General features: G+C 47.5%; 1 protein-coding gene across 1 annotated transcript; it reads right to left on the minus strand.

Annotated features, from left to right (window-relative positions):
- Positions 1-797: 797 nt before the first annotated feature.
- Positions 798-15,788, minus strand: LETM1 (leucine zipper and EF-hand containing transmembrane protein 1). The gene is made up of 12 exons (XM_015820446.1): positions 15,720-15,788; positions 14,282-14,425; positions 13,539-13,676; positions 13,147-13,350; positions 12,783-12,902; positions 11,305-11,436; positions 9,358-9,541; positions 8,847-8,938; positions 3,905-4,039; positions 2,139-2,311; positions 1,702-1,840; positions 798-1,031 (listed from the first exon to the last, which is right to left on the minus strand). Exons 1-12 carry the CDS (start codon positions 15,771-15,773, stop codon positions 882-884), a joined length of 1,665 nt encoding a protein of 554 aa, XP_015675932.1. The 5' UTR covers positions 15,774-15,788; the 3' UTR covers positions 798-881.
- Between the last annotated feature and the right edge of the window lie 613 nt (positions 15,789-16,401).

Consider the following 16,401-nt stretch of genomic DNA (forward strand, 5'->3'; position numbering starts at 1 on the left):
ACGTCTCCAGTATGTTGAATTAGTTATTTCATACCCAAGGTGGAAAAATCTCCTAGTTAAATACACCTATTACATGAACAGTGATTTGGTAGATTTTCTTTTTCACCATTTCCAAGTCGCCTTGTAGCCAGCCGATGCCTGATCTGCAAACTCTCAGAGTCCAGATTATATATATCAGTGAAACTGGATAAATGGGTAAGACTCGAGTCAAAGATTAGTGAGGTTACAAGAGGGGTGAGCGAATTTAAACACTTTTTAAAACTGTGTGCATTGTTAGCCAAATGGTGCAATCTATTCTCTTTTTTAACACTGAGAAGTCAACCAAGCCAAAATAAAAATGTTCAAGAGGGATTTTTTTTAAAAAAAAAAAAAATATGGATTCAGTGCAATTCTACACGTTAACACAAAATAATTACAAAACCAATTTTCACCTAGATTTAGCCATTTCTGAGTGATTTATCAGTGTTGGAGATTTTGCGGTAGAAATTTTCACTTTCCCAAGAAGAAAAAATGTCATCATCTCTGTGACAAGCAAATGTAACATTGTTTTAAAAGGAGTAGCGATTTCTTTTGCATCGCAAAGCAATTTCTAAATTTATATCAGAACCGGGAGACAGAGAGACTGAATCAACATACCATACCAGAGAATCAACATCACCGTAGAAGATGGGTTGATTTCTTAGAAGACCAGAACGGATTCTATTTTCATGGAAGGATCCCTAGTCTCTGTTTGGTCAGAGAAATGTCTCCCTAGCTCCCAAAATTACTTTTATCATTGATTATTTGGAAAACTACCAGGCGTCTTCATCTCGCCCCTACTAAGTGCTGACTAAGGTGCCCATGAGGTCTTATTCGATTTAACCGTTGAACTTCTGTGGAGGTTAATTCTTCACTTCCGCAGCTTCCTTCTCCCCAATTTCTTTGCTCTTCTCCATTACTTCTAGTTTTTCTTCCTTCTGCAGCAGAGACACGATCTCTGCTACTTGCTTGGTGGAGATATCAATATCCTCCTTGTCGATCAGTTCTATCACCTAAGCAAACATTTTAAAAAATTAGGGTTACATACTGTATATCACTTATTTAGGTTTACTTCCTAAGTATTTTTTGAAAAACATGAATAGGAAAGTAAAAAAAAACAACAAGCAAGTTTGTTCCTAAATTCAGCCTTACTTCAGCACAAAATAACATAAAATGCAATAGTTTAGGTCACAGGGGTAGGCAACCTCGGCTCTTTTATGACTCATGGACTTCAACTCCCAGAATTCCTGAGTCAGCATAGCTGACTCAGGAATTCTGGGAGTTGAAGTCCATGAGTCATAAAAGAGCCGAGGTTGCCTACCCCTGGTTTAGGAACACCAAAAGGCATTTCCCAAAGAAACAGTGAATGAATATTGTTGTTTGGGTACGTTACTTCTCTGACAAATGTACAGGAACACCAACTTTTTCCCTTCATCCTTAATGGTAAATATTTCTAGGAATTGAGACCGCGCAGCTGAAGGGATCCAGGCTGGGGAAAGCTGCGTGCCAGAAGACATTAAGAAGACACAACTGTCCAAAGACAACTCAGGACACAGCCGAGCGTTAACGTGAAACTCGGGCTTGGTCCCGCGTTCGCTTCTGCCGGGCTTCCAGGAATACGGACGCAACGCTTCTCCATTCACCGGTGAAATTACCGCCCGAACGGCTGCTCCGTGGACTCACCTTGACCACGTCATCCAGGTTGATCTTGCCGTCCTTGTTTTCATCCAGCGCTTCGGCCAGCTTGTTCAGTTTGCTTTCGGGGATTTCCTGAAGCTGCTTCAACACGTTAATGAGGTCGTGGATGCTGATGAGGTTCTCCCTAAATGGGAAACGCAGCCTGTAGTTGAAGCAAGCGGTTACTACACCAAGGATCAATGCGCGCATGCGGAGCCTTTGTAACCCACCTCTGTAGCGCCTTCCGGTGGAAATCAGAGTTATTTGCCACCTGGCTTTTTTCAAAAAAGAAATTTAAGGAAGAGCCCAAGAACGACAAAGCCTCTCCCAGACCAGGCAGCCTACTTGTTGCTCCTCAAAGGCTGGTCCCTTCCAACAATGACAAAAAAAACAACCCTCCCTCGAATGGACGGCAAGGATCCGTTGCATTACCCATCACTCACCCAATGGGGGCGCTAGCATCCCCGCTCTTTTGGTCTCTCTCCAGCTCCTGAATAATTCTATCCATCTGCCCGATCATTCGGTTCACTCTTTTAGTCAGCCTCTTGCTGGCTTTGGATTCCTCAACGAGGTCTTCTGGCCCGCTCTTGGTCAACTCCTTGATTTCCTGCAGATCCTACGGACGGAAGAGAAACCTTTTTTTTACCCCATAAAGCAGTGGCTCTCAACCTTTTTAATGCCGCGACCCCAACCGGTCGTAAGTCAAGGACTAAACCGGTCGTAAGTCGAGGACTAAACCGAGGACTAAACCGGTCGTAAGTCGAGGACTACCCAACCGGTCGTAAGTCGAGGACTTTCCCTGCCCGGGAGCACTGCACATGCATGGTTCCGCCCCCTGCGCCGGCCGAGGCATAGCTGGCAAGCGGCAGAGACGGAGCAGGCCGACCACCAGCTGGCCCAGCCCAAGGGAGGTAAGGCACCCGCCGGAAAAGGGGGGAAAAAATGGCAGACAAAAAAAATGGCAGACAAAAAAAATGGCGGACAGCCTTGCTTGGCGACCCCCGTGAAATGGTCGATCGACCCCAAATAGGGTCCCGACCCACAGGTTGAGAACCACTGCCATAAAGCTTTTGTTATAATGAAGAGGGGAGGGGGAGAGAAGAGCTGGCGATGGGAGCCATGGCTGGCTTACGGGCAATTCCTTCCAGGCCTACAGAGGCCACTGGGGCCCGTTGGTCTTCCCGGGGGGCTCCACCAGGGGAAGGGGGCTGTCTCTCCCTGTGACTTGAAACTCAACCTGGGCCTTTCCCCTGCCTCCCAACCCAGAGCCGGCGGCAGATCTGAAGAACGTGGCAAGGCCCAGTGTCATGGTTCCGACAGATGAAACTCTTCAAAGACCTTCGAGGCATTGTTTACCTTAAAGAATCTTTAATCTTCGGTATGTACATAATTGAAGCCAAAATCTAAATTCCCCTCCGCTAAACACACAGTATCAAAGCACAATTCCCTCCTCCAATTAACCGTCATAAATCACATTCCCCAATTAGTTTGAAATGCAAGCCTTCCCTCCAGTTCCACAACCCGCCATTCCTTATCGGCTCTTATTTCAAACAACCTTGAAGAATACTCTACTGCGATGTTGTTAGGTCTGACTAATCCCCATACACATTCTTCCCCCTCCCCCCCCCAGCATCATCTGATTCTAACTCTAAAAGTAACACACAGGTTAAAGAGAAAATGGCTGCATCTTCATATATTGTCAAAGCGAGAACATCTGATGTTGGCAGCGTTGACACTCAGGAGTGAAGGAGACACCCAGGGGATGAACCAAATGGAGCCAGTGGTCCACCCTGCGGTGTGAATCTCCAAGCACTGAGAGAAACAGTGCTAAAGCAGGAGTCTCCAACCTTGGCAACTTTAAGACTTGTGGACTTCGACTCGCAGAATTCCTCAGCCAGCAAAGCTGGCTGAGGAATTCTGGGAGTTGAAGCCCACAAGTCTTAAAGTTGCCAAGGTTGAGGACCCCTGACCTAAAGGCGGCTGTATTTTGAACAAAAAGGAAACAAGGGCTGCAATTAAAAATGACCAAGCAAAACGCAGAATCTCTTGCGGCAGGGAAGGGCCTCTGTTCCCATCTATCAGAGCCAGAGGGTCTAGGAGAGGAGCCTCTTAGCAGCAGCACAAATCACGTTCGCACATTCATTTTCCTTTTCCAACAAAAGTCAAGTCGGACCTTGATTCCTTTCCCCGACTTTCCCTCCGGCCTTACCTCGCTGTATTCCTGCACGTCGTCCTTGAGGTCCTCCAGTTCCTCCTTCTCCTTTGTCAGCAATTTCTTTTGTTCCTTCAGTTTCGTGCAAGCATCGCTTAGCATGTCAATCTCTTCCTTTGTTATTTCTTCGCCCTAAATAAATGGAAAGGACAAAGAATTTTAAGCCTCACTTGTCCTCCACATCCTCCTGCCCCTGCAAAATAAATTATACAAGAGATCCAGGAATCCAAGAGATCTAAGGGTAAACAAGGCTGCAGCAAGACACTGACTCTCTCTGGAAGCCATTCCATGAATTTAACGTGAATCCTCACTGCGCTGTGTCCAGGAAGAGATCGACATGATTGATATTACACTATTTATTTATTTTATAGATTCACTCTGTGTGTAATATGCAACCATCTTTCCTATCTATAAATATAAAAGAATGCGCAGAGGCACGAGTGGCGCACGCTTGCCTATCCGACTGCAGTCCCAACTGTACAAATTGCAATTCCATGTTTTTCAGAGGATCAAGTGAAAATGGGCAGCTATTCTTGAGTGGTTCCTGGCTGGATTTTCACTGAGGCCTCCCTGATGATTTGGACAAGTCCATGTGGAGCACAACGGCTCCTCCGGGTCTCCTGCCATGAATCTCTGAGCGCCACAGGAACACGCTATGACTGGGGCGCCTGCACCCGGTGAAACCCTTGGGGGGGCTGGGGGCTGGTCCAAGGGGGCTGCTCCTTTGCGGCCAAGCTGAGAACGTATCCCATGGACCACAGACAAGGCCCTGAAGAGGAGCGGTGGTGCTTTCACCCACAAGTCCTTTGTTGGTACGGTCGGGTAGCACAGCTCTTCTCCCCCTCCTCCTCCCCCCCAGCCTATCCAAGATAGTCTATGTTATTTGTATCCCAGCTTTATTATTTTTACAAATAACTCAAGACGGCTATCTATCAAACGCTCCCCCCCTCCTCTTCCTCTTTTCCCCACCACCGCAACCTTGGGAGGGGAGTTGGGCGGAGAGGGAGGGACCGGCCCAAAGTCACCCAGAAGGCTTTCGTGCCTAAGGCAGGACTGGAACTCACCGCCTCCGGGTGATTGGCCCAAAGTCACCCAGCCGGCTTTCGCGCTTAAGGCGGGACTAGAGCTCACCAGCAGCTCCGTCTTTTTAGCCTGGGGCCTTCCCCACCCCAGACCAGACTGGCTCCCGGTCAAGTCTAGTAGGGTGTCTGTCGTGGGAAGAGGAAAGGAGCCGCCTTCCGGCTGAATGAGTGCCTGGGTTTAAGAAAGGAAGGAAGTTCTGCCCCCAGTTATGTCTCCCCTCAAGCTGAACAATCCGAGTGCAGGAGGAGAAGGATCCCGACCCTTGCAGGAGAGAGGAAGGAAGATCCCTGGAGGGACCGGGGATCGGGGCCCACCCCCTCCAAGGAAACAGGCTGGGCTTCTGCTCTGGCCTTGCACAAAGTTATTGAGGGAGCCCCTGGCGTGGACAGAAGGGAGACCCCGAGAACGGCAGTGCCCACCGTCCTGCAGAGTTTATGAGCAGCTTTTCAGACCAGGCGGGGCAGTCCCAGCAGGGACACAAAGTGGCAAAAAAAGAAAGTAAGAAAAAAACAGAGGAAAAATAAGCAACAGTTTAATCAGAGCAAACCGAAGCGGTTGCTCACTTATAAAATTTAGAGTCCCCAAAACGAGGTTTCAAATTTTTGTGGAAAGGGCAAATGCTCAAGGGAAAGTTAACAAGATTTCTATCTGCGCACAAATATCATTGAAATCTGGGTAAAGCTGGAATAACTGAACTTTTGATTAAACTGCAAAAGAGTAGACAAACTTATTTTATGCTACGGCTCAATTCCACATACCTTCTTGTGCCTTTCCTGCGTCCTTCTGCACTACACCCTTTCACAGACTGAGTTACAAACTGGCTACCTTATGAAGAAGTATGCTATGCTACGCAGCGCACTATGCAAGACAGGAGAGAGTTGTAATAAATTATATTATTTGCTTAAGACACATTATATCAATTTTATCTGCGCCTACAATATACACAAAAGTACACAGCATAGAAGCACTAATAAAACATTTTACCGAGACAGGCTGACAACATGAAGCGGAAAAAGTGAACCTACATTAACTTTGAAAATATCCTGTCCAGTTTGGGAAACCGGTCTAATAGGACGCTTCCCCTCCCCCCTTCCCTTCAACCGTGTCTGATACTCAAGAGGCTGCCCGAACAAACCCCTGGAGTTTCCTAGGCAAGGTTTTCCAGAAAGAGCTCACCTTTGCCTCCTTTTGGGGGGGGGAGGAAAGAGGAGAGGGAGGAAGAGAGAGAAAGGGAGAGGAGAGAGGGGAGGGAGGGAGAGGGAGGGAGAAAGAGGGAGAGAGGAGAGCAGGAGAAAGAGGGGGAGAGGGAGAGAGGGAGAGGAGAGAGGGAGGGAGGAGAGAGGGGAGAAAGGAGAGAGGGAGGGAGAGAGAGAGGAGAGCGGGAAGGAGAGGAGAGGAGAGAGAGGGAGAGAGGAGAGCAGGAGAAAGAGGGGGAGAGGGAGAGAGGGAGAGGAGAGAGGGAGGGAGGAGAGAGGGGAGATAGAGGGAGAAAGGAGAGAGGGAGGGAGAGAGAGAGGAGAGCGGGAAGGAGAGGAGAGGAGAGAGAGGGAGAGAAGGGGAGGAGAGAGAGGAGAGAGGGGGGAGACAGAGAGGGGAGAAAGAGGAGATAGAGGGAGAAAGGAGAGAGAGGGAGGGAGGGAAGGAGAGGAGAGAGGAGAGAGAGGAAAGAGGGAAGGAGAAGAGAGAGGGAAGGAGAGGAGAGGAGAGGGAGAGAAGGGGAGGAGAGAGAGGAGAGAGGGGGAGAGAGAGAGGGGAGAAAGAGGAGATAGAGGGAGAAAGGAGAGGGAGGGAGGGAAGGAGAGGAGAGAGGAGAGAGAGAGGAAAGAGGGAAGGAGAAGAGAGAGGGAAGGAGAGGAGAGAGAGGTGGGAGAGGGAGAGAGAGACAGACTGGCCCAAGATCACCCAGCTGGCTTTGTGCCTAAGATGGGACTAGAACTCCCAGTTTCTAGCCTGGCCCCTTAACCACTCCCACCAACATGGCTCTCAATCTGATGATGCTTTTCTTAATTTTCCAGCCAAGAACTTTCCAACAGATTTTCTACAGCATCCTACAAATGAGGGGTCCTTAACTTTTACACACAGCTTTCGCTGGTAAGAAATCACACCTGATTCTGTTTCCTAGAGAAATTTCTCTCTGGAGGAAACCAGAGGCTAGATCCCCTCTTATTTGGATTTTTTTAAATAACTGCACCAGTCTGAAGGTGTTATCTAACCTTTACTAAATAGTTATTTGTTACGATCAATGGGCACTTGTCAAACCCTGGGAAGTTAAGAGAAGCTGCTTAATGTCTACATCAACCTCCCGGCGGTTGCTTGGGAGACCTGTGTGCTCGTCCGCTCAAGGCGGCAGGCCAGCATCTCTCCGTCGACTCTACTTTCTGTGGCTAAATCGACGATGCTGCCGAAGTCCCACGGCCAGAAGAGCTCCGGTAAAGAAGATCCATCGAAGAGGGATCGTAGCAAAAGCCAAGAGCATCTTCTTCCCAGAGACACCAAAAGCTCACACAGGGGGCATAAACAGCAAGTCCCACTTTAGGACGAAGCAAATCTCGTTTTATGGTTTCCCAGAGAACTGCTGGCGGAAGAGGGCACAGTACTTATGTACTGCCGTTCACAAATTCTTACAAAATAAGATAAAATTCTGTAGAACGGGGGCTGTCCTGCGCCAACAGCTGTCAAATTATTTGAAGCTAAATTGACAGCCCATCTCCAATATAAAGATCCACCACTGGATCTTTTCTCTACCTGCTTCCTCTGAAATTCAATTCTGGATTACTTAGGCCGATACTTCAGGGGCCACCATGGCCCCCTTACAACTAAAATTGGGTTTAATACAACGACAGACTGAGGTTTTGATAAATACATTTAACTCCTGGCTAACTCATCACTTCTACTCAGTGGGTCTCTCTCCCCTAGCACGGATGGTTCCCAGTGTGAGTGGAGTTACAACAGATCCTTACACCACGGCTCCCTTTCCTTAGTTTTACGCCTCCTGGCTGCTTTCTCAAGAGTTATGACCAGGCAAGGCCACTCCTCAAGAAGCACAGCCTGGACAGAGAACGACAGACTGATTTAAGCGGAGCCCCGATCTCCTTTCATCCAGACGTAAAATTAACACTTGCCCAGCGCCTTACGCAGCTAAAAGTCCCTGCTGACAGAGGAGACTTTGTTTTGGCTCACTGGTGCAGTCCTTTCAGTGCTATTAGGAGAGAAATGTAACACAAAAAGGCCTCCCGCTTGAACGTTTCATGCTCCAGAGATCGGGGACCGATAAGAGAGAACTGAGCATGGTTTTGGTTCTGCCCATTTTACACCGATATATTCCCGGCGTCCTCGGTTTTTCCAGTTATGCCTCGATAGCAATTTTCTTCAGGAACATAACGTGGCGGAGACTTGAGGAGTCTGAAAGATTCACGCGGCATTAGAGATTGACGTCTTTGTTGACGTAGAGCTACTAGATGTTATTCTCCTTGTACAGCGGCAAATAAAATGGCCTTTGTCCTACTTGGAGCTGGCAGCTATACTACCGTGATCCATTTCATTTTGAGCAGCTTAGCTGAAGATGTCTTCTTACTAATTTCTCTTATACTGTATTCCAAGATACTGTATCTTTATTTCACGGCGGCGCTGATGCTCTTATCTTAGGTAGTCCAATTTTTATCCACCCAAAGGCTGCCCACCCTTAAGTCCTGTGTAACTGGAACCTTAAGTAACCAGCAGGTAATGGATTAACTCAGCCCGAGCCTTCTCTGCCTCTCTCATAATTGGATGCCTGGGCTAATCTGGATGGAGCAAGCATTAAGTTGGTGCTGTGCTTTACAGCCTGACGCCGTCTTGCGCCCGTCGAACGTTTTACCTTCGTGCCTTCCAATACCGGGGCCGTATCTTTCAAAACCTCTGCCTCCAGGGCTAAATTCACTTTTGCCAGTTCTCGTTCAGCGGCGGCATCTACAGAGCCTTGGTTCAGAGCGGAGGAATCCAGATCTACTATCACCTCCTTCCGGAACACACAGGAAACACAACAATTAGACACGTTTTAAATAGGGTTTGACATTTGGAATCGCCAGGTGGATGCACGGGTTTTTTAATGGATGTTTTTCGGAAGGAGAATCATTTGGCTTTCTCTCTTTCGGCTCCTTGGGAGGATTTATATCCTGCCGTTCCTCCAGGAGCTCAGCATGGCATCCGCACCACTCCCTCCTCAAACCTTAGGCCAGGGGTAGGCAACCTTGGCTCTTTTATGACTCGTGGACTTCAACTCCCAGAATTCCTGAGCCAGCTTTAGCTGGCTCAGGAATTCTGGGAGTTGAAGTCCACGAGTCATAAAAGAGCCAAGGTTGCCTACCCCTGCCTTAGGCCTTATTTACTCACCCTTTCCGCCGCGTGGAGAGTCTCTTTGGCTTTTTCAGCCGCTTCGGAGAGCTTTTCCAACTCTTTCTCGTGGTGTTCTTTCCTGATGGCTTCCTCCTCTTGGAGAGTTGCTTCCAACCTGGCTTTGTTGTCGATCTGTTCTCCTTCGACCTCTGCCGCTTTCACCTGGGCCTCTTTTGCCTTTTTGGGGTTTTTTTTGGGGGGGGGGAAAAAGTACATATACAGAGATACAGAACTTTTCTAGATCAGGGCTTTTCAACCTTTTCACCCATTGTACCACTTTTAGGATATGGCAACATCCGAGGACCACCAGTCGCAAGGTGTCAAAAATTTGATGACCCCCCCCCAAAAAAGGAAAACAGTGATAAAGTACAGGTAGTCCTCGACTTACAACAGTTCGCTTAGTGATTGTTCGAAGTTACAGTGGCACTGAAAAAAGTGTCCCCCCAAGCCACAGCTGAGCAAGACACCTGCCTGCCCACCTGGCGGCGCTCTTGTCCTATCTGAGGTTTTCATTGTTGTGAGCATTTCTGTTGAGGGTTGGCAGCGGGGGTGGGGTGGGGGGATGTTTGGTTTTTATTCCCCCCGTCTGCTGGGTGGTTGCAGCAGGTTTGGGTCACCTCACATGACCCTGGGACACTGTGACCGTCATAAATATGAATCAGTTGCCAAGCATCTGAATGTAAATCACAAGACCCTGGAGATGCTGCAACATTCCAGGTGATCAGCGCTTCTTCTGGGCTCAGCAGAAGCACCAGGATCAGCGCCGTTCCAACTGGAGCCTGGCGCTGATCCTGTTGCTTCCACTGAGCCCTGACAGCCCTGCAGCTCCAGCCATCTCTCGCTCAGGCTTGTGCGGTGCTGCCACCGGTTCAGCTCATTCCCCTCCCCCGCTACCACTTTTCTAGGATGGTCGCGTACCACCTGCCAGGTGCCCATGGACCACAGGTGGTACCCGTACCACTGGTTGAAAAGCCCTGGTCTAGAGGATACTTTTTTTCGCTTACAGATCAACAAGCTAGTTCTTGCAACCTACATCACAAGAAACTTAACCCTGTTTTCACCCAGGTATATAACATCTCTTCAACAGAGACCAGCTAGAAGCTCTGAGAAGACAACTAACAAGATGGGAAGAGAACAGTCCAGGAAAAAAAAAAAAAAAACACCTGCAGCTCTCTGTATCAGGGGTCCTGGCTGGCTGAGGAATTCTGTGAGTTGAGGTCCACAGATCATAAAGGGGCCATAGTTGCCTACCCCTGCTCTATACTCCCATTGGCTAGCTTTATTAAACGGGGCCATAGTCAGGGCTGTGGAGTCGGTAGATAAATGTTCCGACTCCGACTCCTCAGTTTTTTGTACTTCCGACTCCAACTCCGACTCCCCGACTCCGACTCCTCTGTATTAATATGCGAATGTATTTTATACATTCCATGCACATGAAAAGCATGCTTCTTCACGGTCACTTAACGTGTTCGTTTTGCGGTTCCGTGAGGCACTGCATGCATTGGTCTTTATTCTTACAGTAGAGAAGTCATTAATTATAACTTTTTGTGAATTGAGACATTTAAACTTGCTTTTTTTTTTTAATTCCAATCTAAATTTAGTAGGAGTCGGAGTCGGTGCATTGTTTGCCGACTCCGACTCCAGGTACCCAAAATTTCCTCCGACTCCGACTCCTCGACTCCGACTCCACAGCCCTGGCCATAGTTGCCCACCTCTGGTCTAGAGCAGGGGTCCTCAACCAAACAGATAATATGAAAACTTATTCCAAAATGACCAAAGGATCACCACGAGCTTCCTACGAATTCTAACACAAAAGTCGAAATAAAGGTGTGAATGTGGAACACAGAACAACGTATCCCCCAAATGCGTAAAATTCCTAATGCTACAAGCACACCCCACCGATTCGCAGAAAAAAGCCGGCCACGTAAAGCAAAGCGTACCACGTTCTCGGGGAGTATTTGCAACGTTGTTTTCAGCTGGTCAGCCGGCGAGAGCGTTTCCGGGAGGTAGAGAGCTCTGGATAATATCAGCAGGGAAGTTGGGATTTCCTGATTCAGATGCAAGTCTAACCACTGCAATTAAAGGATAAAACACCGTGGGTTTCCGGGGTGATGCAGGGACCCCACTAAAGCAGTTATTCCTTTAAGAGGAGGTCTTTTTCAGGTGGAAATTAGATCTTAACTGGCAATCATTGTTTCCAAAGGGGACACACAAAATGGGAGGTGCAGTAATTAAAAACTGAAATAGAGGTACTGTGTAATTCGCCTCAGAGCAACATCTCTTCTTAAAGTAAGGTTTTGGGTAGCATAAGATCAGGGTTGGGAAAGTATTAGCAGTTACAATAGACTACATCAGTGGTTCTCAACCTGTGGGTCGGGACCCCATTTGGGGTCGATCGACCATTTCACGGGGGTCGCCAAGCAAGGCTGTCCGCCATTTTTTTTTGTCCGCCATTTTTCCCCCCTTTTCCGGCGGGTGCCTTACCTCCCTTGGGCTGGGCCAGCTGGTGGTTGGCCTGCTCCGTCTCTGCCGCTTGCCAGCTACGCCTCGGCCGGCGCAGGGGGCGGAACCACGCATGCGCGGCGCTCCTGGGCAGGGCAAGTCCTCGACTTACGACCAGTTTAGTCCTCGACTTACGACCGGTTGGGGTCGCGGCATTAAAAAGGTTGAGAACCACTGGACTACATAATACTACGTAATACTGAAAATATCATCAGCAAGGCCTGAAATTACCAAGCCCAGGGTAACAAGAACTACGGCATCTCTAGCTGTTCCACAGACAAAGTTCCAAATTCTGAAAAAGTATTAAGTGGCTAGGGATATCATGACCTTGATTATTCTATCGTATTTTTATAAGATTTCACAAGCGGGGGTTTGTGAAAAGTTTTAGGATGCAATAAAAATTCCAAAAAATTACTAGCAGAGTTCATTCCTCTGATAAAATCTCCTTCCAGATCTGGTCAAAGGCTGAGAGTCAAAATACAGATGGGACTGCCAAGCGAAAGGGACAGAACTAAAAGGGTACTGCTCTCTCGCTCTCTCTCTGTTATTGCTTAAAAATCTGGATATATCTGCAGAAGCCAGGCCTTCCCCAGCAAAGGCAGAAAGAACAGGGTTATTCCACCCAGTAAGCCATGTGTTTTGTCTCCCATGCTGGCGTGTGCCACCATGTACCTATACATGTTTGTGTATACAGACACACCACATGCGGCGCCCTCCCCTGTGCTTAGTTCAAAATGTCAAGCTTGAGTCAGAACTGGACCCTGGCACTTTTTAGCAGAGCTTTGCTAGTTCTTGAGCCGGTCTCTCTCAGGAAGAATGTGCTGAGCGCTTCTGTGCATAATTGTTCCCATCGGGATCCAGTATGAGTTGTGGCCTCGTAACGAAAGCCGTTTGATACTCCCAGCGGATCAAATACCTGCTTCAGCTGATCCTTTAAGCGCTCTTCCGTGACCCCGAGGGCTCGCATGCCCCTCGCTCGGCAGGCTGCTTGTAACTCTTTTACCGTCAAGCTCTCCATGCCTTCCTCGGTGATCAGCTAGACGGGAGAAAAGATAAAACATCTACAGCGTACAGAAGCGCGTTATCCGAAGGACTCCGAAACAACAGCTATAATAAATAGCTATATTCATTCACAACAATTCTCCACTGGAGCCCTTTCCCCCTGCCTGCCTGGCCGGCGTTTCCCAACACATCCATCGTGACTCTAACATTAATTACGTTTTCTCTTCCGCGATGCAGCTTCTTTTCAATAAACCGTAAACAAAAAAAGATCCCCTTACTTTATCGTCTGCTTTGATACTTCTCAGTCTCATGATTAGCTGGAAGCGAAGGAAGTTGTTTGTCCCAATCGACTGAAGTTCCAGGAGTTTGCACAGAGCCACCAGCTGGGGCCGTGTGAGGTTGTCGAGGGTCAGCTCGTCTTCAAACAGTTTAGAAAATCGTAGAATCTCTTCGTTACTTGGCCTCTCGCCAGTTTCGCGTATCTGAAGTTAGAGATTGTACGCTATGAAGTCTCAACGTGGCCTCTAGGACTCTTTTACTCAGAAAAGCAGGGATTTACCCTAAGAAATGTTAACTATTGCATCAGATGGGTCTATTATTATCATCCGCTTTGAAACCCAGTGATAAAATATAACAACATAATTTAAATTTTTTAAGACAAATTAAATACCTTTTGAAAGAAGGTTGAGAAATCTTTAGTAGCGTTCCCTTTAGCTGCTTTATTTTTTAAGGCAATCTCTTCGATGGTATCTTGAAGAAATTTAGCCACTTCGAGCTTTACTCTCAGTTCTTTCTTCAACCTCTCTTCCTAACGAGAGAACAAAAAAGCATTTTAATAGAAAGCTGCTCCAGACTGGCATTAAACATTAATTTCCTATTATGTCTGCTGTGGACACTATTAAATATTGGACAGGATACAATATTGAGCAACATTCTCATAGAAGCTCTTCCAGCCCAGGAACAGTGATTGAAAAACAAGTCCAGCTAAACAAAATGGATTCGTTCCCAATTAAGCAGGCAAGCCTGCAGCTTTGCCTATGGTTTGTCTAAAGGAACAGCCACTCTTCAACTGCTTCATCAAGGTATTTTTTGAGCTAAAAATTAACATTTCCCATTTAGATTTAAGGTCCTTCGCGTGCACATTCTCCGAAGGCAACGTCCCTGAGTCTGAGCTGAAGTGAACGGCACGCCAATCCTTTATTCCGTGGTTCCCCTTTGAGCATTTAATTAAGCCATACACCTGGCTATAGGAGAGAGGGATCTGTAGACAGCAGGATCCCCCTTTCACCAGCAGGAGGGGGGTCTGAAGCACTTGGGGTCACCTGCTCAGGTGTACAGGCATGCGGGTATTTTAACCAGGGATACCCTCCCTCTACAGGCTTTTCTACAAGTGTGTCTGAATGTAACTGTCACCTTCTTAGAGTTTGTCTCAAATGTGGAAGGAAGCATGTTGGGGAACAGCTTCAAGGCTACGGGAAGCAAGAACTCCATGAAAGGAACGACGATGAAGACGAGAAAAGGGACCAGGCGGAAGAGGTCAGCGCAGATCCGGAGGAACTGTGGACAAAAAACAAGTTTCCGCTTATCGCAAGAGGAGAACGAAAACAGTCGACAGCCTTACTCCAAGCATTTTTTAAAAAAAATAATCAAAGACTGAAGGTGATATTATCGTGGTGGCTAATTGACCGTATCTTTTTGGGGGAGCTTTAACTATAAAAAAAAGCTCCACGTGATCAAGCTTACCAAGCTTATTTCTTTGATATCCTTCCTGCTTTCAACAGAGAGAAAAACAGTATTCACAAACTTGTCCTTTACTGCAAAGAAAGCTGCAGTCTCACACGGAGCCAATCGCAGACCGCTTGGCTTCCCTCTCGGCAGAGCGGGCATAAACAGCACCATTAACTATAATCACCACGGAGTAAAAGGGGCTTAGCATCCACTGACAGCTGAAATTTTCTCTGCATTACCGAGAAATTGTAGGCCGTGCCAGACTCACGTGCTACTTTGCTCCACTTATGTTCACGCCGCAGCCGCACTTCTTGTTAAAAAAAAACCCACATTTTTCTTTGCAGTTTTCTAATCTGACATACATAAATTGGCTAGCTTTTAGGCTTTTGCCAGAAAAATGAGATAACGAGGATCGGTGATTATGTTTACAAGCATGATAGTAAAATCTATACAGGCAGCCCTCCACTTACAACCACAGCTGGCACCACAATTTCTATTGCTAAGCAAGGGGGTTACTAGTCACACCCAACCTTTTTGGCCACGGTTGTTCGGTGACTCCTGTGGTCATTAAACGAAACGTGCTTCCCCCATTGCCTTTGCCTCTTGGAAGCTGTCCGGGAAGGTGCAAATGGCGATCACGGGACCCTGGGACGCGGCAGCCGCTGTCAATGCCAGGTGCCAAGCATGCAAATTTTTTATCCTGTGACCAGGGGGATGCTCAGGGGTTGTAAGTGCGAGGACTGGCCGTCACTTTTTCCAGAGCCGTTGTAACTTCCGCTATAAGTGGAGGACTGCGTGCGCTCGTATAACGTCTCAACCTCTGTGTTGCTGAATTATTCCAATCTGGTCCTTCTTTCTACCCTCCCTACTCTACCTTGCACTTTATATACACACACTGAATAAAGATGTTCTACAGGTTTTGTGTGCATGCACACACACACAATTTCTTTCTTAAATATTACTTCACATGTTTAATTCCTTTACTTCTGATGTTTCATTTATTCAAGACAAGAACTGAACGTCTAAGGCCACTTAAAACATCAAAATGCCTCCAATTGTTTGGTAAATAATATTCAGCTCATTTGAATTCCAAGCCCAGGAAGAGCAGCGTGTTACCACGCACCTGTCTGCGTTCCCGGCGGCTCATGGAGCTGCCGTGAAGGATCTGCCAGAGCATCCGCGCGGCAATCTTGGAATCGATCCACAGCAGCCGAAAGCCGTGGTAGTAATGCTTCACCTCATCGATGACCTTCTGCCCAATGGATTTTTTAACGATGGCTTCTTCTACTGTTGGGCTGTACACAGGCCCCCCTTCTTCCAACTTCTTGCTTTTGTCTTTAAGAGACTTCAGCGATTTTTCTATGACGGAGTCGTCGTTTCTGGACGCTGACGAGTGCCACTTCCGTACTGTAACCCAACAAGGTCCCGAGACCCCTCTGTCGGGGGATCGCCACCAGGAGTCAAACGACCTCAGGGCTACCCCCGGCCTTTCCTCTGATCCTTTTGTCCAAGCATAGCTATCTTTTGTACAATAAACGTAAGGTGAGATATTAGTGCAATATTTAAAATGGGCGGGCCTGTAAAAGAGAAAAAAAGTAGACTTTAGTTAAGACTAGCACGCAATATACTTTTCATCCCATTTATTTCTACAGTGACCATACGTTAAGTTGGCCCACCCAAACTAAGTGTAGTGGGGTGCCCCAAGGCTCTGTTCTAGGCCCAGTGCTCTTCAACATCTTCATCAACGATTTGGACGAGGGGATAGATGGGGAAATCATCAAATTTGCAGATGACACCAAGCTGGC

The sequence above is a fragment of the Protobothrops mucrosquamatus genome, unplaced genomic scaffold (genome assembly GCF_001527695.2).
Source record: "Protobothrops mucrosquamatus isolate PMUCROS unplaced genomic scaffold, P.Mucros_1.0 scaffold1130, whole genome shotgun sequence".
NCBI classification, from domain to species: domain Eukaryota; kingdom Metazoa; phylum Chordata; class Lepidosauria; order Squamata; family Viperidae; genus Protobothrops; species Protobothrops mucrosquamatus.

Excerpts from the sequence above, each read along its gene's own strand:
- LETM1 (XM_015820446.1), bottom strand. The coding sequence starts at position 15,773 with ATGCTCTGGCAGATCCTTCACGGCAGCTCCATGAGCCGCCGGGAACGC. Across the intron at positions 13,677-14,281 it reads TTGAGACAAACTCTAAGAAG|GAAGAGAGGTTGAAGAAAGA; the intron begins GTGACAGTTACA and ends TTCTCTCGTTAG. Across the intron at positions 1,032-1,701 it reads ACCTGGATGACGTGGTCAAG|GTGATAGAACTGATCGACAA; the intron begins GTGAGTCCACGG and ends ATGTTTGCTTAG.